The sequence below is a fragment of the Colletotrichum spaethianum genome (genome assembly GCF_022836535.1).
Source record: "Colletotrichum spaethianum MAFF 239500 DNA, contig24, whole genome shotgun sequence".
NCBI classification, from domain to species: Eukaryota; Fungi; Ascomycota; class Sordariomycetes; order Glomerellales; family Glomerellaceae; genus Colletotrichum; species Colletotrichum spaethianum.
Window position 1 is genome coordinate 250,474 of NW_026054794.1, and position 27,057 is coordinate 277,530.

The window sequence follows — 27,057 nt, forward strand, 5'->3', positions numbered from 1 at the left end:
AGCTCGAGCCACGACTCTCATATCAATTTGGCAGGCTCTGGTCGCCACCCAACGTTGCGTTTCCCTCAGGGCGTCCGTTTTCTTCCTCATGATTTCTTTCATGTTGTGTTGATCAGCTGACTTGACAAATCTCAGCATTGCATCCAGTGGTTCGGTCAAAGGACATCTCATCAGTCCTTCAACTCTTCCAAAGTCATCTAGAGTCACCAAGGGGATTGCAGTCTCGGACATCTATGCTCATCATAGGTTCATTCGATGCCATCATTTATCTCACAAGGTTCCCGAATATCTACACCAATGCTATGCCAGATGACTGATGGGGCAGCCAATCCGAGTTACGAACTGGCTGCGTTACCACTCAAGAGAAAGAAAGACGCCATCCTTAATGCCCGGCTCATCGAGTTGCTCACTTGCACAGTTCGCTTCCAGTTGCCTCACCCTCTAGTATACACTCATCATTTCTCGGCTTCTGTCGTCATCGTCGCTGATGGTGCTGCCGTTGCCGCTGTCGTTGAGAAAAAGTCGTCCTCGAGAGACACCTTCTCCCGCATCGTCTGTTCCTCCGTATCGAGGTGTGCCGCGCCGACGCCGCTGAGCTCCGGAGCTTCCGCCGCTGGGGAAGACGGTGCTGCTGTCTTGACTTCCGCACCGGCCTTGGGCGTGGCATCGTCTGTAGACGGAACTTCTGTAGCGGGTGCAGACGGGATCTGCGGTTCGGCAACGGTGGCCACCGTCTTCTCGGTCTCAGCCGCGGCGACGTTTCGGTCTGCCACAGCGTTCGCTCTAGCCAACGGCGTTGCTGCCGGATCCCCCTGCTCCGCAAGCTGTGGTGCAGCCACGACGTCTCCCGACTCGCTCGAAATCTTGTCGTTGCTGTTCAGTTGGGTTTTGGGTTCTGTTTTCCCCATTACAATGGGCTCTGATTGCCCTGCTGTTCCTTTACCGTTCGGATCGGTCTCGTTCTCACGCTCAAGTTGACCCGCCTCCTCCGCCTGGTCTCCTGCCGCGTCCTCCACGTCTGTATTGCTATTCTTGACTGTTAGAGGACTTGCTACGGTTGGCGGTGATGCGACAGGGTCGACGGAAGCGTGCAGCTCCGTCAGCTCATTCTCGGAGACAACCCCGGCGGGCTCCTCTCCAACAAGTCTCTTGTCCTCTTGTCCTGGCGTCTGATCGAGTTCAGCCCGATCCAACGCGGCTAAATCGTTGGACAGGGGTGTCCACTGTAGCTCCTCCAGCCTCTGTTGCATTGACTTGCTCGTCTCGTCCATCAACTCGGGTGTCGCTATGGAGTCCTTACTGGTCGTTGGTGTTGCGCTCTTGCGATCCTCCATCTCGTCTCCTCCGACGTCGCTGTACGACGGTGCAATGTTCCTGGCCTCCGCCCAGCTCGATACGTTACGGCCCATGTGAGGTGAATCACAGCGCCCGTAATGACTTGGAAGCGGGCTCGGAGGAGACCGCCCTCTCGTATAGTAGTATGGGTCTTGAGAAAAGCCTCTCGTCGGATCGACGTAGGTGTGGCCTAGGTTGACGTATGACCAGTCATGGGCCGGCTGGACAGTCTTGACCCGTGCGTGAGCATTGCCTTGGTAGTCCTCCACAAAGTATTCCTGCATGGTATAACCGTCGTCCACCGAAATGGACGGGGGAGCAACATCATCTCCAACCGCTGGTTCGGGAAACAGAGCCATGAGCGATGAAGCTTGCAGCCGCAGTCTGGGATCATCGCTCAGACAGATGTCTACCATCTCGCGGTACCAAGCTGGCACGATGTGCTCCTCTGTGAGCTGCAAGGGTCGTCCCTGAGCCTCAGGTTCATCATCCTGTGCTGCCAATGCCCATAGAACCATGCCGAGTTGGTAGAGGTCGGACTTGACACCAATGTACATGGAGATGCGCTGGTTGCTCTCGATAAGCGGTGTTGCTTCTGGAGGCTCCCAACCTACCGGGCAGCCTCGTCTGTTGATGTCGATAATTTTGGCGTTGTCCTCGTCGTCGATGACAATATTCGAAAGGGTGAAGTCGCCCTGTACGAAGCCAGATTCGTGAATATCCGCCAGTCCTTGCACGATCTGACGCGCCCACTTCTCTCGAATCGGCCACGGCAGACCCAACTCGGAGTCCTGTCGATTGTCATAGATGACGTCGATGAGAGCACCGTGGACGGCATAGCTGATGAGCAGCCCTTTAACGTGCTCATCATCATCATCAACAACAACACCGTAGAATCGAATAATGTTCCTCGAATACCGAAGTCGATTCAAGGCGTTGATCTCGTAAAGAAACTCGTCGATGGTGTCGGGGCCTGGTATTTCTTTCTTGATGAGTACCTCGCCACCAACGCTGACTTTGTAAACAAAACCAGACATGTGAGAATCAAAATCAATGTCTTTTTCCCTTATCCTCCGACAGCCCAGGTGTTGCACTTGGCGAACAGTAGGGTATTGAATGATCTCCTGTTATAAATTAGCACCCGAAGCGGTGTTGACGAACCGATTGACTTACGTTTACGTCCTCAACCACATGAACATGCAATCGACCATCAGTGGTCTGTAGCTTTAGGTTGGTCACGGACTGATAAAATTGGATGTCTTGCAAGCTATCTCTGATGGCTTCGTAGATCTTTGAGCTCTTGTCGCGTTGAGACTTGGTATGCATCAAGTCCAATTCGAGAGAGTTGTCCGGGGCATTGCGATAATCGAGAGAAATGGTTACCCGACGCCAGAGGGTCGGCGTTTCTCGATAGGTCACAAAGAACTTTTCCCTCTTGGACTTATCCCGGAAATGCATGCTGAGGTTGAGAATCCAAGTGGTTTCGAGCTCATCGTGAATCATAGCCTCGTAATGCGATTGAGATGTCGTTACTGAATGCGCATCGGAATTCGACTGCAATTCATGCACATGACAATCGTCGTCAGTGGGTGCTGATGCTGGAGCTACCATCTGATTCAAGCTGGCTTCGGCCTTTTCCTCGACAGGGCTGGCCGGGGCAGAAGGGGCGGACTGGACCTCGTAGGCATTTTCGAGGAAATCCGGGGCGCTAGCTCGAGGGAACGACTGAACCTGTGACGCCGTACGTGACGACTGCACGCGTCTGTCCACCGATAAAGCTCGCCTCTCTGCCGGAGAAGGCTCAACTGGTGCAAGATTGTTTCTACGCTCTGACTGTTGGCGTTTGAAGGTCTGCACCCGAGGAAGTCCGGGCACGACTTTTCTAGAGACTCGGCGCACCAGGCCTGCACTTTGCGGGTCGTCGGAGTCGGGCTCAGGCTCAGGTTCGGGCTCGGGCTCCTTGGCCTGGAGCGGGCCGACGGGTGCCGGAGCCGCATTGTTTCGTCCGAAGAGCTTGCGCAGGAAGTTTGTGGAGTGATGACCCGACGAGGGCGGCGGCTCCGTGGAAGATAGGCTCGCTTGCGCCATCATCAAACAAACGAGAGGCACAGGTGAGATGTTGTCGAGGTGTTTTCTTGATGTGACCGTCAAGACGGTGGAAAGGTGAGGCTCTAAGCGGTGTGGTTCTGGGGACGAGGTGTTAATCAGGTATAGGCCCGCAAACCTGGTCCGGGAGCGAACCAGACGGGGGACAAGGATGAGCCTTGAAGCGAAAGACGGTCAACGTTCAGCCTGGTTTCTGGGCTGGCTTGGTGCCGGGTCTGAGCTAAATTGGGCTGGCAGCGGCTGGGAGGTGGCCGGGCACGGGCAGCGCGAGACAAGAATGACGACGGGCGTCTTTTTGTGGACGTCCAGTTTGCAACTCGAGCGTTACGGGCAGTATGCAGGCAACCGCACGCAGAGATGAGACATCAGACGTTGTAACGAAGGAGGATGGAAGTTTGCAGAGAAGCAATGGTGAAGACGACCATGTTCAGACGAGAGCGACGGGGGTGGAGGACGAGGGGGATCGGCCGGGACTCGACGGGCCTTTTGGAGGAAATCTCGAACCCCAGTCAGGAGGCTGTCGGCAAGTCAGTGGTGTGCACGGGTGCTAAATGTGGTGCATCTGCTGTCATTCGAGAACAGGCAGGAAACCAAAGTCGGGCCTGAACGGTGGAGTTCTTCCCGAATACTGGCAAGGTCGGATGGGCTCACTTTAGAGGATAGCCAGGTAGACGACGACGGCAGCGCGTCTGCGGGTGTTTTTCGACGATAGAGGAATGGTGTTGGCGCCTAAGGTGATTCGCCGAGGGCCAAGGCGGGGTGGCAGTGTAAGGTGTGGGAGCGAAGCTGAGTCGGATGGCCCTGCGTCTCGGTAGGATAGATGTGGTGTAGATAGGATACGATGATGACGGACGACGTAGGCGTGGGAGATATGTGTATCGACGGCGGTGCAGTCGATATGTAGGTATGGCCTGGCTAAGCTGAGCCAAACGTCGGGTGCGTCGAGATGTGCTAGTAGTGGCCGACAGGCTGGACGACGAGGTGAGGCGAACGTTGGACTTGGGTGATTTGTATGGAAACCAAGCGACACGGGGCTGACCGGGGACTTCCAAGAGGAGCGAGAGGGGGAGGGGCACCGTTGACGGTTGCCCTGGACACTCGCCGTCGTGGGGTCCAGCGTCAGCGCCTGCGTCTGGGTTTCTGGTCCGGAGCAGCAATTTTTACTTTTGTCGCAAGGGGATATATCCAGCGTAGTGCATGCGCATGCAGGAGCAGCGCGTGAGGTGAGGAGGAGGAGGAAGAGGAGGAGGAGGAGGGAGTATTGTTATGCGAGGACAATATCGAGACCCCCAGGTCGTGTGTTTCTGGTTGCTGCAAGAGGCTGGGAGGCTGGGCACCGGAAGAGGCCTTGTCGAGCTCCCGTGCCAATAGCAAGATCAGGCGGAGATGGAGAGCCGTCGTGCAGTGGCGCTCTTGGAGATGCCTTCTGGATTAGGGGAGGTAAGAAGCAAGCGCATGTGAGAATTGAGCAGAAAACCCAGATGGCCAGTCAAGTTGGAGACTGGCTGGCAAGACGGTAGCGAACGGACGCTAAGGCACGTTGTAAAAACCAATGGCAGTCAATGAGGCAGTAGATACATGAGAGTAGGTATTGCGGGTAGTCAATGACCCCAAAGGTGCCATGCTTTCTTGACCTCACTTGGGCACTCAGGCACCGTGCCCTGCCTGCCACCTCATGGCCGTCTGTCGCTAAATGTGGATGGCTTGCCGGGGCGGGCTTAGGTGAGGGACGGTTTGCGCTAAACGGGAGGGCGCTGGGAGCTTGACTCTTTGTGGAGGAGTGGGGCTTTCCTAACTTTGATGCGCTGTCCCTCCTTCTCTCCCGTCCAACTTGGGCGTCAAATGTCTAGTGACAGCTGGGCCGATCTCCCAAAGCTTTCGAAGAAGGGAAAGGAAGGGGAGCTAGTGCCCGTAAATGCTCACTGCCTCCCGTTCCGAAACGTCCAAGGGACGGTAGGCTCCTTTGGGATGCAAATGCCCTTTTCCTCCCGGCATCAGACGTGCGAGCGTCCCTTTTGTTGCTGCCTTTGACGACCATCGCCATGTCTCCTCCAGCGGTGGATATCCTCCTCATTCACCAAATGAAAAGCATGCGGTATTCCACCTGCAAGTAGGTGTACAAAAACACTTTCTGCAAGACACCAGCTGAGCCATCGGGCCCCATATGAAGACCCAGCCTGAGGCCCCCCTCCACCACGAACTCTTCTCCGTCATCTTGGCGTCCAGCTTCTCATGTACAATGACCTCCATCCTCAGCCCTCCTCTGACGATTGGATCCCGATTGCCTTTTCTGTGGGCTTTGGGTTCGTTGGGCTCGCATTCAAACCACGACCCTTTCTTTCAAACCTGCTAATCATCCACATCGTCACTGCACGCCTCCTTTTCACTCAATTGCCTTCACAATCAACAATTGACCGCCCTTTACCTCCTTGCCCGGCCCACACGCCGATATAGAAACTAACAAGGGTGGCCGGACGGAGATCGGAGACAGAAAGCGGATTGGGGCATAAGATACTACAGGGCCCAGGGCCAGGGGGCATGTCGAGTTGATCACCCAAGACTCTCCGTCACGTCGGCCAATTGGTGACTCAACGGCTCAGGGGCTGGCTATCTCAGAGATCTGGACCTGGGGTATCGTCCGCTTTCACTTCCGAACGCGGTTGACCGTTGCCGCCAAAGTCACATCACGGGTGTGGGAGGTTCGTCCTGGACAAGCGCGACGACACACCCGTGGGAATCGGCTTCGGCCAGTTGCACCAACGGCATGTTTGCAATCCAATGGGCCGAATGAACCTCGAGAGCAACCCGTCACTGGCTAAATCCTCTCGATGTTTTGACCCGCTGTCTCCCACAAATGACGGCGCAAAAGGACTCTCTTCGCTTGCCCACCTGCGTCGAAGATCCGTCACTTGCGCAATCTTACAACTGATGGATCCTCTCCGTTTTCTTGCGTCGGACTCTGCCTAGACGACTAAGCAAGGACGATGAAATGCCCACGTGCTCATCGCTCTTCTGCGTCGAGGCCACCTGCTGCGCGACCCATTGCTCTCGTCCGCAGTCTGGAGGGGCCAACGCATCGCCAATCAGCCGTCTGTCACGTTTTCGCCCTCCACTGCCTGACGCTATGCCATTTGCAAGGTGACACGACAGCTACTGCGCTACAGCCGATGGCACCGCAACATAGCACTGCAACGCATGCGCATACGAACGAACTGGCCCAGCGTCACTGAGAGTTATCCCATGAGGTTGGTGCCGGCTGCAACCGCTACTTTCTTGACACTTCCTCCAGCCTAATAGGCTGTTCGCGCTTCAGTGCCCCTGCTAGTTCGAAAATTGACACGGCGACGGCCTGCTTCAAGGACAATGCTGCGTTCGAAGGACAAATGTGACAAAGAGTGCTACATGCTCTCTGGCTGTCAGCCCTGCCTCTTGGTCAACGTCAGTGGCCAGGTCCGAGGTGTCTTCCTCACACGCTGCGTGCATTTAGGCACCAACGCAGCCCAAATGATGAGGCTGTCTCCCCGTTGACAGGCTGGCAGGCTGTTCTGGAGGCATGTCCTGCATTGCTTCAAGCTTACTCCAACATCAAGAAGGTTCACCTCTATGGAGACCTGGATGGCCAAGCATGCCTCCTTACACTCTCCGGTCGGCGAGGATCCGTCACCGGCGCAGACGTCTACAACCCATTCTTGCGACTTTCTCTCCCTCCAGTTCGCTATCGAAAGAGCTGGTAGCAAGCATAACCATGCTGCGTCAAGCGCCGCATCATCCCCGACCTGATGATCTCCCGTCTCGAATGCACTGAGAACACGGCTTCGAAGATTTGCGATCGGTGGCGGGATGAAAGGGCAAGAAAACGACGCAAGGGTCGTCCCGTCTGCTCTTTGACAGATCCGAGAGTTTACCCGCGAACCCCACCACTCCCGCGCGGACGGATGGACATGGCACCCACGTCAGACCCTGAGGACCCCTACCACTGCCGCCGGGGAATCCGTGACTAAGGTTGAGTTTTCGCACCAGTTCAACATGTGCTCAATACCAGCTGCTCGTAGCTCATTCGGCTCTAGGAAGTTGGGCCACAATCAGGCACACGGAATATACCACCATGACTCGGGTTCGTCGCGAGGAGCAGGGGCCGCCATCTACCAGACAATGCAGGTGTTGCGTGCAGCCAGCTCTTCAGCAGCACGGAGACGAATGCTCCACCGTTTGTTTGATGCCCTCGAGTCTCCCAATCCGAACCCAGCGAGTGGCACCAGACAAACCCGACTTGGACGCAATGCGCGGCACCGCCGTCTTACCAGCACGCCCACGCTGCGGCCGCTGACGTACGTACATGGCTATGGCCCGGCCGGCCGCATCTGCAGGCGTCAGCGTTTCCGGCAAGCTGGTGCTCTCCTTTCTTGGCTTTCTCTCTACTAGTCTCCCTGCTCGCCTCGAACGGCAGCGACCGGAGGTCACCACACCACTTGATCGGGAAACCAATCGATTTATGATGCTGCCACTAACCGCTACTACTGCTGCAACACCTCACGTCTTGGAGGAGAGGGGGGGACGAGCATCGATGTGTGGCTGATTCGCCGAGGGGTCATGCAACCGGCTCGGGGCTAGTAATGTACAAGAATTCGCTACTCGGCCCAAAAGCTGCCCTATGCAAACATCGCCTTACAACCATCGACTCTACGCGAGAACGACTGCCGCGCAATCTACCTTCCTTATGCGATGAGTCTCTCTTTGCTACCCTACTCTTACACAGCCGGTCTCGGCTCGCTCTCCACGCCAACACCAGTCGAAGACCAACCAGCTAAACAATTAATAAAAAAAAAAGAACCATCTAGAGTAGAGATGTGGTATTTGGGGGGGGGGGGGGGTTAGGATGTGTCAGCGTGCCGTGACGTTTTATGCAGGTTCGTCTAATCGTCTTGTGATGAAACCACCCTTGCTCTCTTTCCTTTCGCCAGAACGCCCGTCATCCGCTCTTCGGCTCCCCGCCTCGCCGGTCCCTTCCCACTGACGCGTCTCTCTGCCTTCCCACACTGACACGGAGCCGTCGGTGCGACGGAGGACTCGTCATGAGGAAGACAAGACCGGAGGAGGGGGGACTGATGGAGGTTCAAGGAATGGACGCGCGGGGGTGGACCTCCCGAGATGGCGCGACGTGACCGCGGCGGACAAGCAAAATCACCCAATGTGTAACCGTGTCATTGTGAGACGGAGAAAAGGGGCGAGGAGCCTAGTCGTCGTCCTCGTCGTCGGAGTCGTCCTTCTTCTTCTTCTTGTCCTTCTTCTTCTTGTCGTCCTGCGCCTTCTTCCACTCGCACGTCTTGCACTTGTTGGCGGCCTCGTGGTCGAGCTCGGGGAAAATGAGGTCGAAGACGTCCGAGTACCAGGCGACGGGTTTGCCCTCGATGCCCTCCTTGATGTTCTAAGTAGCGGTGAATGTTAGCATGCAATCTCTCTCTCTCGCGTGACCATGTCCGGGGCGTAAGTGGGGGAAGGCGACGTACCTCTGGGAGCTCCAGCCAGTCGGACATGCAGTCCTTGGGGAAGATGATCATCTTGCAGCCGGCGCGGCGGGCGGCGACCGTCTTCTCGCGCAGGCCGCCGATGCGGAGGACCTTGCCGGTGAGGGTAAGCTCGCCCGTCATGGCAACGGTGGGGTTGACGGGGGTGTCGAGGGCGAGCGAGAGGAGCGAGGTGGCCATGGTGATGCCGGCCGAGGGGCCGTCCTTGGACACGGCGCCGTCGGGCACGTGCAGGTGCAGCTTGGCCTTGTCGAAGAAGTGGTTGTCGGGGAAGTCCTTGACCATGAGCGACTTAGCGAACGAGTAGGCAATCGTTGATGACTCCTTCATGACGTTCTTAAGGTTGCCCGTGATCTCAAGGCCGGGCCGGCTGCTGGGCCGCAGGGGCGCCTGCAGGATCGACTCGACGTACATGGCGGCACCGCCCATCTGGGTCCAGGCGAGACCCATGGCGACACCGGCCGGGTTGACCTCGTAGAGGCGGTCCGAGGTGAAGACCGGGGGGCCGACGTAGTCAACGAGGTTGTCCTTGCCGATGGTGACGTGGACCGTGTCGGGGACCTTGAGGGCAACGCGGGGCTTCTCGGTGGCCGCCGTCTCGGCGGGCTCCTCGCCCGTCTCGCGCACCGCCTCGGTCTTCTTCTCCGACTCGGCCAGCGCCTCCTTGCCGTCCTCCGTCAGGGCATCCTTCTCGGGGAGGACCTCCTCGCCGAGGTCTTGCACGATCTTGAGTGCCGATTTCCGGTACACCTTTTCGATCTGCTTCTTGAGGTTGCGCACGCCGGACTCGCGGGCGTACGACTTGATGAGCTCCTCGATGGCCTCCTCGCTGAGCTTGACATCGGCGTTGGCCAGGCCCGCGGCCTCTCTGGCGGCCGGGGCGAGGTACTTGTCAGCGATGGCCTTCTTCTCGTCGGCGACGTAGCCTGAGAGCTGAATCAGCTCCATGCGGTCGAGAAGGGGTCTCGGGATGGTGTCCGTCATGTTGGCGGTGCAGACGAAGAGGACCTTGGACAGGTCGACGGGGACGTCCATGTAGTGGTCCAGGAATGAGCTGTTCTGCTCGGGGTCAAGCAACTCGAGCAGGGCAGACGAAGGGTCGCCCTGGTAGCCGCGGCCAATCTTGTCGATCTCGTCGATGAGGATCAGCGGGTTTTCCGTCTGGCACTTCTTCAGCGCCTGGATGATGCGACCGGGCAGAGCACCGACATAGGTTCTCCGGTGACCCTTGATCTCAGCCACATCCGTCAGACCACCGACACTGAACCGGTAGTACTGGCGGTTCAGGGCGCGGGCAATGGACTTGCCGATGGACGTCTTTCCGACACCGGGGGGGCCGACGAAGCAGATGATCTTGCCCTCGACGGTGCCACGCAGCTTTCCAACTGCAATGAACTCGAGAATGCGGTCCTTGACGTCCTTCAGTCCGTAGTGATCCTCGTCCAGAACCGTCATGGCATTCTTGATGCCAAAGTTCTCGGCGCTGCGCTGGCCCCAGGGAATCTGCGTCAGCCAGTCGAGGTAGTTCCGCGTGACGTTAAACTCGGACGCTGCGGGCTCGAGGTGTGCAAGCTTGTTGATCTCGTCATCAAACACCTTGCGCACGGCTTCGGGCATCGCCAGCTTGTCCGCCTTCTCCTTGAACCTCTCGACCAGCTTGTCCTTGCCGTCGGACTCGAGGCCCAGTTCACGGCGGATGCCCTTCATCTGCTCCATCAACCAGTACTCGCGCTGACGCTTGGTGATCTTGCTCTCGACGTCCTTGGTGATCTTGGACTGGAGCTGAGCGTTCATGAGCTCCTTCTTCAGGACGATGAGGGCTTTTTGCATTCTCTCCTCGACGTTGAGGCTCGACAGGACTTCTTGGAGCTCGCCCTGCTCGCCCGAAGAGACGGCCGCGGCGAAATCCGCCAGCTTCGCCGGCTCGGAGGTGACGTTGCCAGTGGACTGGCTCATGGAGAAGGTCGAGATCTGGTCGCGGAAAAGACTGTTCATCGTAGCAACCTCCTTGAACACGTTGACGATCTCGTTGGTGACGGCGCGGATGACGGCGCTCTTGGGGTCGTAGGGCTCCTCGGTCAGGTTCTCGACATTGACGAGGCTGACGGGATATCTCTTGAGGAACGCCGTGGGCTCGTACTTCTCCGCCGGCTGGTCGGCCTTGGGAGCCACGGCGCTCTCCTCGAAGCTGGCGACGACGTCGCCCTTCTTCTCCTGCTGCGCCTCCTCATCGGTGGGCTTCGGGGGTATCGGCTCGGGCACGGGCTCGACCTTGGCCTCGCTCGACTTGGCGTCCTCCTTTCCGGGAGGCAGCAGGCTCGACAGGCGGATACGGCGGTGAGGGTACAGGATGGCCGTCAGGGCGCCCTGCTCGCCGTGCATGGGGAAGGCGCTCGTGATCTGTGCAAATACACCGGTATCGTAGACGTCATCGACGTTGCGGATAACATCCTCGTCCTGGTTCTCGTCCTTGAACAAAAAGGCACCGACATACGGCTGACCCCTCTTGATCATCTCGGTGATGGCGGCGGCGACGTTGGGGTCCTTGATGGTGATGGCCTTGTAGAAACCGGGAAACAGCGGCCGCTTCGCAATTGGGATGGCCAGGACCTGGGGGTAGACGTCGGGCACGACGGGCTTCTGCAGGCTCTTGTCAGATGCTCTGCGCCCGCGTCTGCCGCTGCCGTCGCCCTTATCGTCACCGCCTCCGGATCCCGCTGACGAGCCGCCGGCCGCACTGCCAGCCTTGCCATCCTGTGCAGCTCCGGACCCCTCGCTCTTGGCGGATGAGTCGGAGGTCGAGCTCTTGGCCTCGGCCAGCTCCTTCTCCTCGAGCTCGCGCTGATTCTTGATGTTTGCCTTGTGTTCCTCGTCGGAGAGAGGCTCAACCTTGGGGTCGAAGAAGCTGTTGTTGTCCTCCTCCTTCAGCCATCGTGTTGACGTCGAGAACGGGGCGACTGCTCGCTGGCTCCGGGGGGCGAGGAATAGGCGGTCGAAGGTGGAGGCGGAGGACCTCGGGGTGCTCGCGGCGGGTAACCTGCTACTCGAGACCGAGTAGGGCCGTCTGAGGTAGTTTGACGGGCGGCCAAGGGTCAGGCGCCTCGGGAAGCTCGATCGCATCACCATGCTGCCGGCGATGGGAGTTGCGAGTCAACGTTGAGGAAGCTCCGGTCGCGGCACGTGGTGACGATGATGATCGGGTAATACAGGGCCGAAGGCGAAATGGGGCGTATGCCGCTGTAATGCTCGATGCAGTTGGATGTGGGTAGAAAACAGATGTCGACAAAAGAGACGAGATACAACGGGCAATTGAAACGTGCAGATGGTTTTAATTGTGCAGAAGGGGAAGAGGACTCAGAGTCCTAGATCGCGATGCGCATCGCCTCCTGACGCCTTACAAATACAGAGCAGAGGTGAGCAGAGTAACCTTTTAGCTATTATGGAGACCGTCGGGGGGGGGGGGACTAAGAGTAAACGACATCACCAAAAAAATCAATGAGCACTGACGTTTGCCGCTCTTGCCTGGCACTCGGCCAGTGGCCATTCAGCACGCAGTGGGGGCCGAGGGTGCCTCTGGAATCTGGAAGAACTTCGGCCCCGGTTGCCGGCGGGGCGGTTTGTCAGGACGCCCCCCCCCCCCACAGCGTGGCTGGCCAGCTCACGGCTGGAGCATGCAGAGACGCACCTGGCTGCAGTGACCGGCTGCCGCAGCTAACAGCGCCTTGAGCTGGTGAGAGAGGGGCGGCCATCGACCGCCAGTTTTGGCAAGTCGCACTGTACAAGCACGCCGAGACTCGCGATGTGCTCTACTGTGCCAAATCTCGCCCAGACAGCGCGCCACCATGCTCCGGCCGTCCGCTAGACCTCTCTGCCAACCAACTGCCCTGCCAGCAACAGTGCCGTCCGGTAGGTATCTCTGACTCGGTTGCGTTGCGGGGAAGGCGGGAAACCAAACACCCCACATTTGGAAGAGGGATCGAAGAACAGTGCCGTCCCGCCATCCCGTCTAACACAGTCCGTTCGCGCAGCTGAAAGAAGCCGAGGCCTTTTTCCAAATCCCATCCAGCCTGCTCAGGAGCCTCCTTTCCCCCCTTTTCCACTCCTTCTACTCGTCTTGACATACAGGGCGCTCTATATCTGGCCAGAGGCTGCTCCGAACGGCCATCCAACTCGGTCTTTTTTCCATACACCCCGCGGCTCAACTCGCATCGGGCTGCAAGCTGCATCTTGACCTTGCTAGTGCCTCACCCTGTTGATCCTGCATCGAGGAACCGCCTCAAAGGACCCTGTCCCTCCATCCTCTGTTGATCTACCTTCCCTGCTTCCCGGGGCCATACCCACACTTTTCCCTCGCTTCCCGACGGAACCGCAATCCGGTTTCCTGACCATCTCATCTTCTTGGGTCTCTCTCTCAAGTAAAACCCTGTCGTCTCTCTCCTGAGCATCTCACATACGCGTCCTCGAATTTGCCCTTTCGATATACACGCACAGACACACATATACACATACACATACACATATACGCACTCAAAACAAGCCACCATGCCCTCCAGCCAAAAGTCGGACGTTACGTCCTCCCTCTCCAAGCTCTCAATAGACAGCACCAAGAAGACCCCCGCCGCCAAAAAGATCAAGGAGCCGGTAGCAGACTCGTGGGAAGACGAGGACGTGGACGACGACGACGAAGAAGAAGAAGAAGAGCAGGGGGGTGCGCCGAAGCCCCAGAACGACGGCTCCCAGGCCCCGCCGCCGACCCCCAGCTCCCCGTCGTACAGCACGGCGGACCGGTCCTTCCCTCCGTACGGAGTCTCGGACACGGCCGCCCCCGCCACCCCGGCCGCCGGCAGTACCAGCGGCGTCCGCAGGCCGGAAAAGACGGACGCCGTGGCCCGGCGCATGATTGCCAGCGCCCTCGGCGTCAAGGTGCCCCGCATGACGGAGGAGCAGCGGGCCTACGACAGGGCCGTCAAGGAGAAGGAGCGCAAGCGCCGGGAGGAGGAGAAGGCCGCCGAGAAGAGGCGGCTGGAGGAGGCCGAGAAGGCAAAGGCCGCCATCTGGGAGGACTAGAGCGCTCTCCGTCTCTTCTGTGCGTGTTCGCCACGGGGGGTTAGGGGGGGAGGGTTGGTTCTGGGAAACTCGGGTGGGGGGAGCAAAGACGGAATGGTCGAGGTCGGTATAGATCGAGACGTGGGACGGCTCTGCTTGTAAATATGTATGCAAAGGGGTGGTGGCCGCCCCCGTCTCTTCATGGGGGGAGGACGACGGCTGCTGGCTTGCGATTCTGTACGTACTTGTGCCGTCCGTCACGAAAGGGAAACTAGGACAAATGAAACGAAATGAATGATTTGTAAACGAAACAAGCAGCTTGTCACCGAGGCCCTCCCCCCCCAACCCACCTCGCGAGTTGGCCGCCCGTGTCTGCAGAGAGAAAGGGGTTTCGACGGGCCGCGGCCTATCACGCCCTCCCACAAGCTCGCGCGGCGCACGTCTCTACGAAATCCTGCCTCGGATGGATATGCGGTACACTTCGAGCTCACGCATGGAGCGGCAATACGCTCAACACGTCGGCACTCCCACCATGCACGATGGCCAGCGCGCAAGAACATGGCCAGGGGGTAACTTGAAGCATCGTCTCACAAACAACGCCACCGTCCACGCACATCCCAGGGACACGTGATTTCAATTTCGACCATATTCTTTCTCGTCCGGTCCGGTCCGTCGTATCCCATCCCGTCTCGAGGGTCGAAAGAAGAAGAAAAAAGGTACATCAACACCCAACCCAGAGATCCCTAAACCAAACCCCAACGGCCGTAAACGGACTTGTGTCTCGTCTCTCCTCCCCCCCCTCTCCGTACGTCGTGACGTGTTTATATATGTATGTGATTAAAGCTACAAGCAAGAAGACAAAATCCCCAAAGGGGGAAAGGGGCGGGAGGAGTCCCGTCTGACACCGGCGACGAGGCCATACCGTTGGCCTTACCTAGTGTCCGGCCGCGCCCCATCCCGCTCTCCTTCCCCCGTTTTCCTCTAAGATGCAGCTCATACCCAGATCCACGAATGCTTCGCTATGCTGTTTTTGTGTTGTGCTGTGCTCTGCTCCGCCGTGTCGTTGTGTCCTGTTCTCCGCCAAAGTATTACATCGCCGTCCCACCAGGGCTACGCTTGGTGCTTTCTAAACATCTCATGCTCTTCAATGGTCGCTGCCCCAGGCCTTGGCCGCTTCGGCCGCCGCCTCGGCAGCTGCCGCCGTGGCTCTTGACTCCTTATCATCAGTGTCATCGTCGTCGCTCTCATGTTCTGGCTGCTGGGCCTTGGTGGTGGTGGTGCTGCTGCTGGTAGCGGCGGCGGGGGTAACAACGGTGGCGGCCGGAGCAGTCGTGTGTTCCTCCTCCTCGTCGGCGTCAGGGGCCACCGGTCTGATGGTCATATTCTCTCCCCCGTTCAACCGGCCACCACTTCCCCCGGCGGCCGTCGCCGTTGTCGGCGTCGTCGCATCCGCCGCGGCGGAAGGACCCTCCTTGGACTGCGGCCGACGGTCTGCCACGGGGCTCGCGGACGTCTCCGACTCCACGGTACCTGCGGAGAAGACCGATTCCGTATACGAGCCCTGTGTAAGCGGCTGGAAATCGTGCCTGTCGCTGGACTGCTTCTGGTTGATCTCCACACCTGCGGAGGACGTGGAGACCCGCGAGCCGGACACCGAGGCCGAGTCCTTCTCGCTGGTGCCAGTCTTATTGACATCCGTCTTGGACTTGCCCCATCCGCGGCCCCATCCGTATCCTCCGCCACTGCTGGTCGCGGTGGGGGAACTGCTGCCACTGGCGCTGCCGCCGCCGCCCCATCCGGCCTTGCGCTTCTCGCCCGCCCATGTAACCCACGAGCTGACGTATGAGGTGGCCTTGTTTCCGGAGGCATTGCTCTGCGACTTGGCCGCGTCCCCGGCCCCACCCGGCGACGTCGTGGATGCAGCAGCAGACCCGCCGGCCTTCTCAGCCTGGGCGGCAGCGGCCTCGGCCGCGATGCGCTGTTCCTCAGCCCGCTTCTTCTGCGCCTCGCGGAAGGCCTCCATGTCGGCGTAGAACTTGTTGAACATGTTGGACGCCTTTTCTTTGCCGACAGCAAAGTTCCGTCCAAGAACCTCCTTGCCAACGGCAAGACGCTCGTCGAGGTGCATATCCTGCACCTGTTGGGCGATACGGCGCTGGACGTCGTCGATGGTAAGGCCACCGGCACAAGGGTGCCGCGGCTCGACGACGTCGAAGAGGTGCGAGTCCGTGTTCGCGTTCCAGATGCGGTGGTTCTCGGTGCGGGACCACGATTCGATAAAGTCGCTGCCGTAGTCGAGGGACGGGTCACCCTCGATGTGCGGGAGGAGAGCGCGGGGGTTGTTTGGGTTCGCGAGAAGGTGGTTGTGGTACTTGACAGAGGATACGAGGGAGAGGATGTACTCCTCGAACTGGAGGCGGATGAACTCCTCGCTGCCGACGTAGCCCATGGTGTTGGGCCGTTGGGGATTAGCGTCGTCCCACGTGTCGTTGACGACTTGGGTGATGTAGTCGATCCACCGACGGTCGGCGGCCGAGAGGGCCAGAGCACTTCTGAGGGAGGACGAGGTGACGTTGACGGTGTGCTCGTCCAGATTAATCAGAATGTCGCTGTAGCGGTCCTTTTGTTGCAAGAGTAGTGAATTTGTGCTGCCGACAATGTACGACTTGGTGCCAAAGTCGGCGAGGATGTCAAGCTGCTGGAGGGGGGTATATGGCCCGAACAAACTGCCCTATGTGCATCGTTAGTGCCTTACATCCTCCAAACGAGTCGTGGCGGACATACCTTGCCGAATATCTGGAGAGGGAGGCCCATGTAAGTGAGCAGGGAGTTACGATCACTGGTCCGCAGGCTCGTGGGCCGCGCCAGCTTCTTCTCGTAGTTGTTCAGCTCCGGGTCGGCGCAGTCGATGAGATTACGAATTAGGCCGGGTATCAGAGAAATGAGGGAAAACTGCATCATGCATAACCGTTCACACCGTGATCCGAAGAAGAGCATCTATGAGGGGTCTTGTTAGCTCCCGACGGCACCAAAACTGTCAGATATGACCTGTAGAGGCTGGACGCACCTTTGGTTGCAGCAGACAGCACTTGAACAGCACCAGTGTCTGCCACTTGAACTCGTGGACCAGCTCCCGCAAGCTCATGCCGAGGTACTGGTCGCGGCTCTCCTCCTCGGTGAGGAAGCCGCGCTCCTTCTCTTCGGCGAGGCTCTCCTGGAAGCGGCGCAGGATCTCCGTGTCGGTGAACTCGCGCTGGGCGAACCAGGCCTGGGTGACGACGCTGAGGCGCTCACGCATCATGCCAAAGTGCTGCGGCGTGTCGGCGATGACGACGACGGCCTTCTGGACCGTCGAGCGCGTCACCTCGGCGGGGCGGTTCAGGAGCTGCGAAGCGTCGAGCTGCCGCGTGCACGAGATGCCGAACAGGGACGTTGCGGGCCCCGTAGCGGTGGCGGGGCGGAGGAGGGTGAAGTAGGAGAAGTCCTCGCTTGATCTGTTCCCAGTCTGTGAGCTGTTCGTCCTCTGCATCGCAGCGAGCATGCCCCATTGTCGCCCAAGTCACCAAGGGCCGGTTGTTACTCACAGATGCGCGCCGTCACTCAGCGCCATGAACGGCAGCAGTCCCCAGTCATACTCGACCGCCGGGTCGGTGCCCTCTGCGGCGCCGAACCACCATTCAACTTCGGGCCCGCGGGCATGGTGAAAGTCGACGACCGTTACCAACGGTACAAAGCCGGGCTTGGCCGGCGTCGACGGCACCGTCAGGGGCGTAGCGGCGCCTGACGTGGGCGTCGCAACCTCGGGGGTGTCCATGTTTCCCTCCTCGTCCTCGGTGCTTCTTTCTTGGGGGTCGTTCCTTGTCACCCACGATGCAGCATGCGCCTAGTCCACTAGCGTCCGTACGTCTTCAAGATGGCGGGTTCCTTTGCAAACCGTCCAGTCGTCCACTGGTTTTCTCAGGTTGTATTCGCTTTTTTTCAGCTTCCTTGGCGCAACGAGGCCCACCTCTACGACATTGCCATGTATGCCTTTGTCGTCGGTTATTTTTCTCGCTTCGGCTGCCCCTTCGGCTCCGTCACACGTTTCGTCGCAAATTCCCGCCGACGTGGGTCACGGGTTTTCCTTGTCGTTCGTCGATTACTGGAAGCCTCGCAGACGTAGAGATGTTCCCCCTAGAGTTCGGGCGGGCGACGGTCGATCCCCTTGAGGAATTTCCCCCAAAAAGTTGAGGGAGGGGTTCTGGCGTGTTCTGACGTAGTATCGACTTCCCGTCCACTGAGGAGAGGGGGGGTAACTTGTGAGACAAGACCGCTGGGTGCGGATGGGTATCCAAGAGGAATTGGCGGTTTGAAAGGTCCTGGCAGTCGAGACCTCTGACCGGTGAATTAAATAGGAAGCGTTCTGCCCGTCAGGTTCCGTACGGCGCTGAGCTTCGTCCTTGTCGAGTTGGGGGTTGGCGGGTTTCCCTCGGCTGTGGCAAGCGAAGGCTCACAGGAAAGAAAGCGGTGACGGCTCGGCTTGTCCTCTTCCAAGCGCGTGGGCGCGCACGCGAAAAAAAAGGTGTGTGAGAGTGAGCTGTAAATACCGGGTTGCACCGCTGCCGGGCAAAGAGTCGAGTTCGGGTCGGTGATTCGTCCGCTGCCTCGGTGCTGTGTTGGCGAATTAGGGAAGAGGTAGTGGTAGCTCTAATAGTGAGCGGTCGAGGTGTGTAACGTCGATACGAAGGGTCGAATGGTTGAATGGTCGAATGGGGGAGCCAAGGTTCAACACCGAGAGAACAATTCGCCGTCTCCTGAGGAAGGAAAAAGACCTGGCGGAGAGGCACGAAGCGAAGGGGGACGGATGAGGACGAGAAGGAGGAGGGGGAGAGAGAACCTTGGAGCTCGGATGCCCGCGGTGGGTTCGTGGTAGGCTTTGTATTGGACTGGATGCTCTCCGATGCTCAAATGAGCTGGGTTCGGGGAGTGGGTTGTGGATGAGTTGTTGAATTAGTGCTAATGCACTACGGCGAAAAGGTAAGGCAATACTCTAATGCTACTCCCACTCTTATTTCACCTCGCAATCTCTTGTTACTTTATTTCCCGCTTGCATCGTGCTTTGGACACTTCCATGCGCGCCCCCGCCCCTCCTTCTTTGAAATAGGGCCAAGCATGTCCATGCAATGCTTGGGACAGGTCTAATAAAAAAACGAACGACTCGTCCCGTCCCACATTGAAAGCGCGCGCAGGAGACAGGTTCAGGGATTCGAGGGTTCCCAGCGTTCGAGAACACGACCGAAAAAATAGAAGAAGAAAAGTGATTGACGAGCCCCCCCCCCCCCCCATGCACCCCGCGCGCGCAGTGGTTTAAAATGAGACCAAGCCGCACGCACTCTCTCTCAAGCACTAAAAACGGACACGTTCTTGTCACTGTCTACCGCAGGGCCGCGAGGGGCGGATGCGTTACACAAGGCCGGACATCACGTGTGGTGAGACCAGCTCAGGGTCGCCCCTTGACGCCGGTTTGCCGCTGCTACCTACCTATAATAAATCAAAGTCTTGGGGAGAGGGATTCGAGAATTCAGACCCGGGGATGTCCTGGGCCATCCTCCCACGAATCCACGGCGAGGCCGGCCCAGGAAAAGCAAGTTGAGTTCTCGCAGTGATCATTTGTTCCATTGCAAATAGCCTCATCGCGCTTGTAAACAAAGAGAACCTCGGTGAGCGTAAGCTAACATCCGGACTGAAACCGCTGAACCACCTCCCCCTTACCGCCCAAACGGCTCCTTCACGTCCCCCCGCCAGCCAGCCCGGCGCCAAGCCGACCGGCCCCAAAGGTCTGTGATGCAATGCCACCGTCCGTCCGTCCACCACCCCCAGAGGGGAGACACGTCAACCATGCACGACGGGGGGAGCACCGACCACGTCCGTCCGTCGCCGACGAATCCAACAGAGGCTCGCCAACTTTACTCGACGGGTTGGCCATTCCGCTGCTTTCCTCCTGATATCGCGCTCTCCTCGGGAATCACATCCAACCTCATGGCCGCCACTTCTCGGATCCCTTCCCCCCCTCCAAAAAAATGAAAAACCTTGAGAAATGTTGCCATCATTCGCCGACCCGGTAACGAACACGAGAAACTCCCTCTCGGCCATCCCCTCCGGAGTGAGCTCCTACCATCACGTTAGCGCGCGGGCAAACGCATTCAGCACACAAACGAAGCCGCAGAGGCGAACGCACCACGTCAATCTCACCCTCTTCGCCCCGGCCTCACCTCACATCACCTCGCCTGGGATGGGTACTCCTCTCGTCTCCCCTCATCTGCGTCAACTCACCCCCCACCTCCCGTCCCGTGCCGTTCCTCCTCCCAATCCTCTCCGTCTCACCACCACCACTACCACCACCATCCCCACGTCACCTCATCGTGATACCGCCAACCACACCGACACCGACCTCCCTCGCTGTCCCTTCCCGTCCCATTGGAGGTTGTCTGTAACTTCCGCTATGCCTCTGCAAGCGATCCGAACACATGCAGCCTTCTACAACACCGTCCTGTAGATCCTGACCCCATGGTTAACCGGCGGATCCGACAAGCCCGCAATGGATTGCACGTAACCATCCGTGGCAGCTACGTACATGGTCGAGGCGGTCTGCGAGGCACATGCCGTGCGACTGAATCAGCCCGCCCCCCCGTACCTACGCCGATCGACAGAGGCTCTCTTGAGCCTTCTTTTCACTCCGAGGCTGATAGTCAAGCCGTCGGGATCATCATCTCGTCATTGTTGGATAGATGCGTGTTTTCACGATTTCTATTCTGTTTTTTATTTTAAAGTTGTTCTTGTTATTCTCTGCTGCTGTGTCTTCCGCCATTATCCCAGAACCCCAACCCAAGCTTCTCTTCGCCCCTTCGTCAGTTCGTGATGGCGTACAACCTCCAGAGTACGCCCTATGCACAATCGTGTTTGGTATGCAGTTTCTCGAGACAGGGGCCTGAAAGCCCGTACTCAGCTTCGACACCATCCTCGTGCCGCGTGAGCTTGATTCCAACACAGCTGGAGATCCAGAGAGAAACAGAAAGAAATTTCGTTGAAACAGGATGGTAGTAAATAAAAAAAAAGAGAAAAACACCTCCGATATGCATGCCATTCCTTTATATCGCGTATACTGTTGGCCCTTTGCATAGTCAACGTTACAATAAACGATCCCGTCTTCCGAACACCATGTCAAGTTTGTGAATGTACTGGAAACACGTCCCGTCTGGTTTTGCGTGGTATCATAGCCTCCTCTCTCCTATTTATCCTCGCTTCGCCCCTAGCGCGTTGGTCTATTGCCCGTTGAACTGCTCTTCCATTTGCTGCGCTGACGCATCAACGTTGTGGTAGTCGAGGATCTCCGAGTACCTGTACACAAGGTTCGTTAGCACTGGTTGCAGAAAGCGAGGTTGCAGAGGTCAACATACATCATGATCTTCCATGTGTCCACGGGCAGATCAGCGTCGTTAAAGCTCCAGTCAAACTTCTCCTCGGCGACGGGCTCGTCAGTGGGGTCGTGGTAAGGGGCAAGGTAGTCGTGGGACAGCGCCTCGGTGGCCGTTATCCGCTTCTTGGGGTCGAAGACCAACATCCTCTCCAGCAGGTCAATGGCGGAGGGGTCGGCGTTCTTGAATTTGTTCTTCAGAGGTTGTCTCTCGCGCTTGGGGAGGGACTTGACGAATCGGAGGGTCTAGTCAACAGTCAGTGACGGGTTCCACGGGTGCACCTCATGATTCGCGACTCACGTTTTCGCTGGCAATGCCGTTAATGACATCATCGGGAGGAGTGCCCAGCAGCTCGGTAATGATGGAGAACTGGTTGACGTGATCCTTGCCGGGGAACAAAGGCTTGCCCTCGAGCATCTCGGCGAAAATGCAGCCCGCACTCCAGATATCGACCTCGACGTCGTACTTTTGCCACGTGAGCATGATCTCGGGGGCACGGTAGTATCTCGTCGAGACGTAACCAGTCATCTGGGGGTCCTGGATACGGGCGAGACCGAAGTCGCAAATCTTCAAATCGCAGTTCTCGTTGACAAGAATGTTGCTGGGCTTCAGGTCACGGTGGACCACGCCGGCTGAGTGGACGTATTTCAAACCGCGCTGCAACTGTGTCAGTTTGATATTCGGAGTGCACTCCGGAAAAGTGTGGTTGCGATGCATACCATGATCTGATAAAGGAAATACTGGATGAACTGCTTCTCCAGAGGCCTGGAGGTGAGCAGTCTATGCAAATCGGTGCCGAGGAGCTCCGTGACGAAGTAAATGTCCTCGAGGGGAGAGATGAAGATATCACTGAGAGAGATGACCTGTGGCGGGCGTCAGCGCATCATTCGACAGATATGCCGAGAAGCAGTCAGCGACGGGGACACGTACGTTCTCGTGTCTCAAGTGCTTGAGCAGCTTGAGTTCACGGTATGTCCGCTTGGCGAGGACAGGTGTGCTGAAGGGCTTCATGATCTTCTTGACGGCGACGTTCTGGTTTGTGAGCTGGTCACGGGCGGAGCTGGCAGCGGGAAAGCGCGTCAGCAAATGGAAACGGAACTGCTCGCGACGAGGGACGCCACGAGAGATGCTCTCTTCTCAGACTAACCAAACGAGACCGAAGGCGCCCATGCCGACGGGCTGCAAGTCCGAGTACCTCGAGGTGATCTCAAAGGTGGTACCGAAAATTTGTGCTCTGATGAATTCGGCCATTTTGTGCGGTGGTCGATCTACCTGATCGAGAAGGATTGGGTTCTGAAGTGTTGAAAGGTTGAGGGAGGCCGATCGGTGAAGCAAGACGATGGAAACTGGTCGTCTGGCGTGGGGGATTGCAGAGAGATGAGGGGTGGTGGAGCAGCAAAAAGACGGCTGTCGGGAGACGGACCAGTCAAATCAATGCTCGTAAGAGTATGTTTTGTTTGCTGCGGATGAGGAAGAATGGCAGAAAACGATCAACTCGAAAATGGATGAGTTGAGGGAATTCGAAGAAGAGGGTTTTGCGAATGAGGCCTAGATGTGGATGAATGGATGGCAACGGGAGTTGGCTGGATTTGAAAGAGATGCAGCGACGGCGGGGAAGCGAGCTCAAGGATTTGTTTCGCTAGAGGGGTGGCTGTTCGGCGGGGCGTCCTGTCCTGTGGAAGGTGGACGTGGACGGAGGGAGAAACGGAGGTCGCGGTCGTGGAAGAGCGCGGCGGGGTAAACGAGAAGTGGCAGCGAGTGAGAACGCACGTCTGTCTCTGTGCCTCGATTCTTGTGTGGTGGTGGTGGTTCTGGGCTTTCTGGGATTCCGAAGCAACCTGAGCAATGTGGCAACGGCATTAGCGAGCCTTTTCTAGGCAAGGAAGCAAGCAGTAGAGAGATGAACTGTGAGCGGCAGCGGATGCAGCTAGGGGGCGGCAGCAATAGCGGAACAAGAATCTGGTTTTTTTTGCCCGCCCTTTTTTCCCTGCTGTCCTCGATTGTCTCCCGGTGACGTTTATGTTTTACCCCTTCCGTTTTTTTTTACCCATTTTGCATAGTCGACTTTTTGCACTACCAAGGGTACCCTATTCATAATTGACCATACCGTGGAGGGCCGCATTACAAGATGGGGCTTGTCGGGGGAGAATGTGACGGCAGCAAGGGTAGGCGGACACCAATGACATGCAAGTCTCGAGCAACAAGCAGTAAATCGCTTACCTCAACAAGTTCCAAACGGTCGGCGTCTGGATGGGAGGGAGTATCTCGACGATGCTCTTTTTGCCCAAGTCCTTTCCAAGGCTTGTTCGTTCCTGTTCTCTTCCTGAACTGAGGGTTTTCAGTCCTCCTGGTTCCCGGGCTCGAGTCCGGGCGTGAAAAGCTCAAACCAAAAGGTGGCCGTAGTGTGTGTGTGGTAGGCGGGCGAGTAGCGGGCGCACGTGGGGAATGCAGGTAACAAATCCGCACGAATGTCGATCAGTCGTTGTCGTCCTCTCTTCTTGTTCGCTGTCGCGGTGTGAAGCTGAGGTAGAGAGGTGGGGATCTGCACAACAGCACTTGTCGACGGCTTGCAGGAGGCGAAAAGGAGCTGGAGGAGGGAAGACGAGAAGTGTTGCTTGCTGTTTGGTCTCTGCGATTCGCTCGTGTGGGGGTGGGATGCGACGGGGACCTGTTGCGGTTCGTTCTCCTAGATACGTAACCCTTGGGTTCCTTTTACAACACTGCAAGACCGAAGGATACAGGTAAGTGCGCGGGGGAGAGGATGAGTATGCTGATGTTTATGAATAAATGGGAAAAGGGTGGGAGATCGAGCAAGAAGCAGGGCGGAAGGGGAACAAGCGGCCACCCAGCTCGGAGGGGGAAAGTACTTTTTAATTGTTCCAGAAAGGGCTGCGCCTGGGAATACCTCAGCGGAGCAAGAGGGGGGGAAGAGGCAGAGAGGGGAGAGGGGTGAATCCAAGCAAAGGATACGGAGAGAGAGAGAGAGGGGGAGAGAGAGAGGAAGAGAGACACGCTGGCTTGGGTGAGAGTGAGCGTGGGAGCGACACAGTCGAGCTTGCGTTGAAGCGTGGGACAGAGTATGAAGCTGCTGCCCCGCTCCCGGCTTGTTCAGGAGCGAGCCGGGGGGGTGCTGCTGGGCGAGGGTGCTTGGATGCTGGCGGGGAGGGGTGTGTGTGCGTGTGTGTGAGTGCAGTGTATTTGTCTCTCCCACTCTCTCCGGTGGGAAAGCTGGCGGGAACGGTGGCCTGCCCAAGACGGCCACAGTTAACGAAAAAGGTACGGATATGGTCAGGTAAGCAGACTGCGGCGGCTCTGACTGGACGGACCAGCCAACGGTAAACTGGAAACCGTCAGCTGCGAATCCAAAACCATCCACACAGGCGCTGCTGCGGCTATCTACGGTACCTGCTTTCTACTACTGTTCACATATGCACCGAGCAGACAGGGCAAGAAATCAATGCAAAACCTGGAGTGAGATGGGACGAGAGCCATGGAGCAGAAGATCCGCCTGGCCTGGGGCTGGCGGCTCGAGTCGAGAAACAAACCATAACTCTGCATCCGAGGTATTTCGGCCAGACTAAGAAACAGATGAGGCTGAACTTCCAAGTGTCTGAAGTTGCGCGTTAGTGTTTCTCCCCGCGAACCTCGGCCTGCCTTGATTGGCGTTGGTGTTCGGTGTCGTTAGGGAGAGGGAGAGGGAGAGAGGAAATAACATGAGATGGTGACAAGACGGCGAGATATCTCAAATGACCGAGAGACACCAGCCAACGACCGACGTGCCGCGAAGCGGGCATATGGAATGGCCTGAGCATCAGCGGCACCGCGGCGTATCTCAGTCCAGCTCACCACGGCCCGAGCTGGGGAATTCTTCTCTTTCCATAATGCCATGCCCGCCCAGCTTTGGATTCGGATCCGCATCAACCGGATGGGACAAACGAGGGAGTCGACTGGCACGAACAGTCCCCCCCCCCTCCCAAGGTGGGCTGGATGTTTCCGGGCTCGTCGCATCGCCGCCGGCAGGCAGCCGTCGCGATGAATCGACGCAATCGTGCGAATCAGAAACCAAAAGACACGATGGAAAGCAGCGCCACTAACGAGAAAACATGGAGTTTTGCGTCTTCTGGATCCTCTGGGCCATCGGACATTCGATCGAAATCGACGATGACGGCCCTGCCACCGTGGCAGCACCGCTTGGCTCGCGGGAAAACCGGTCTAATCCCTTTTTCTCTCATTCTTTTGCCCATCCCACACACGCGCATCCTTTCCTTTCCTGTTGGTGATACACAGACCGCCGCCTGCGTCGTCGTCGTCGCCCGCTCGATCGGGCAATATTTCGCTCATCACTCTGGCCGGGTCTCTTTTTTTTTTTAATCTATCACAAATGCCATGTTTTGCTTGAGGCGCATTTCCCCCGTTTCCCCGTTTGCCGTTTGTCCATTCCCAAATGAACCCTGTCTCGTGCCTGACCATCCCATCTCACCTTTCCAGCCTCACCTCACGAGACGAGACGGTGAGCCTCTTGGGAGCTTGGCTTAAATTTTTACGGTGTGGCTACCTGCACACCCCTTCCTCTCTCCCCCCCCCTCCGGCCTCCGGCTCCAAGGTTGTCCCCTTGCACCACCACGGCCGATCAACCCTCTCTTCCCAGCATCATGGATTCAGGACACCGCACCTTCTTCGCACAGCTTGAACTTCACTCCGAGTCTCGTCGCGTTCACTCGCAGCCTCGGGTGCGTACCTCTGTACCTACCACACATCCAATTCCCCATGGCGTCGCAGATCCAGATTTGCCATCCGGTGCGGCATCTCCGGTCGTGCCTGTGCATCGTGCATGTCCTATATAATCAACCTCGCATAACCGTCCTCGAGCATCGACCGTCCTAGCAACCTCCCGCCTCTCACCGTTGTTGGCTGCCTGGATTCGAACCCGGCGCTTCTCTGCTCTTTCGCGCCATGCCGCCGCCGCCGCCGCCGCCGCGCAATTGAGTCCCACGGCTCGCCTTCGTCCTCCAGTCCAGGTGGCATGGGGAACCAGATGCGAAGGGGGGGAAGTTACCGTGCCACGAAACCCACCTCGGCCTCTGACGTCATAATGAGATCGCATCGAGATGGTGCATGGGATTGAGAACTCTGCTGTGTCGTGTCGCGTTGACGGGCCCGCACTGAGGGGGGGCGTGTGTCCCGTCCCGCTACCTTAGCCGCCCCTGCTGGCCTTGGGCTCTTGTCAAGTTTAGCGTGTAATAAGGTACCAGCGGCTCACTGTCCGAGCTGTTCTATCCATTAGCGCCCCGAAACGTCGAGCGAACCCAACGGTACTAACACCCTCCCCGTACCGTCTCTGCCGTTCCCCGCAGTGCCGCTACCTTGCTGGCGGTAACGTCCCCCGATCGCTGGTCCAGACCCTCCCCGTCCTCTCCCTTGCCGAACATCGCCATCGCAGGTGAGGATCGAGAAGTGAGAAAACGGTGCCCCATCGCACACACCCTCCAGCATGGATGGCGTTTACCGCCGCACGGCGGCACCATTTCCACCCCCTCCATCTCCCCTTCCCAGGTGCCCAGAATTCCCGTCACGGGGCTGCGTCGAGCACC

The 27,057-nt window shown here is 57.9% G+C and overlaps 5 protein-coding genes across 5 annotated transcripts; 1 reads left to right on the forward strand and 4 right to left on the reverse strand.

Annotated features, from left to right (window-relative positions):
* Positions 1–455: 455 nt before the first annotated feature.
* Positions 456–3,423, reverse strand: ColSpa_08728 (putative serine/threonine-protein kinase HSL1; the record flags this gene model as incomplete). The annotated part of the gene is made up of 2 exons (XM_049274940.1): positions 456–2,459; positions 2,509–3,423. The coding sequence occupies 2 exons, from the start codon at positions 3,421–3,423 to the stop codon at positions 456–458; spliced, it is 2,919 nt and encodes a 972-aa protein (XP_049130897.1).
* A 5,251-nt stretch (positions 3,424–8,674) lies between these two features.
* Positions 8,675–12,092, reverse strand: ColSpa_08729 (LON protease, mitochondrial; the record flags this gene model as incomplete). The annotated part of the gene is made up of 2 exons (XM_049274941.1): positions 8,675–8,866; positions 8,949–12,092. The coding sequence occupies 2 exons, from the start codon at positions 12,090–12,092 to the stop codon at positions 8,675–8,677; spliced, it is 3,336 nt and encodes a 1,111-aa protein (XP_049130898.1).
* A 716-nt stretch (positions 12,093–12,808) lies between these two features.
* ColSpa_08730 (uncharacterized protein) lies at positions 12,809–14,033 on the forward strand (the record flags this gene model as incomplete). The annotated part of the gene is made up of 2 exons (XM_049274942.1): positions 12,809–12,872; positions 13,564–14,033. The coding sequence occupies 2 exons, from the start codon at positions 12,809–12,811 to the stop codon at positions 14,031–14,033; spliced, it is 534 nt and encodes a 177-aa protein (XP_049130899.1).
* A 1,123-nt stretch (positions 14,034–15,156) lies between these two features.
* ColSpa_08731 (late secretory pathway protein AVL9) lies at positions 15,157–17,826 on the reverse strand (the record flags this gene model as incomplete). The annotated part of the gene is made up of 4 exons (XM_049274943.1): positions 15,157–16,710; positions 16,797–17,009; positions 17,080–17,506; positions 17,597–17,826. The coding sequence occupies 4 exons, from the start codon at positions 17,824–17,826 to the stop codon at positions 15,157–15,159; spliced, it is 2,424 nt and encodes an 807-aa protein (XP_049130900.1).
* A 3,487-nt stretch (positions 17,827–21,313) lies between these two features.
* On the reverse strand, positions 21,314–22,717 carry ColSpa_08732 (mitogen-activated protein kinase HOG1; the record flags this gene model as incomplete). The annotated part of the gene is made up of 6 exons (XM_049274944.1): positions 21,314–21,389; positions 21,449–21,711; positions 21,767–22,129; positions 22,186–22,329; positions 22,397–22,526; positions 22,614–22,717. 6 exons carry the CDS (start codon positions 22,715–22,717, stop codon positions 21,314–21,316), a joined length of 1,080 nt encoding a protein of 359 aa, XP_049130901.1.
* Between the last annotated feature and the right edge of the window lie 4,340 nt (positions 22,718–27,057).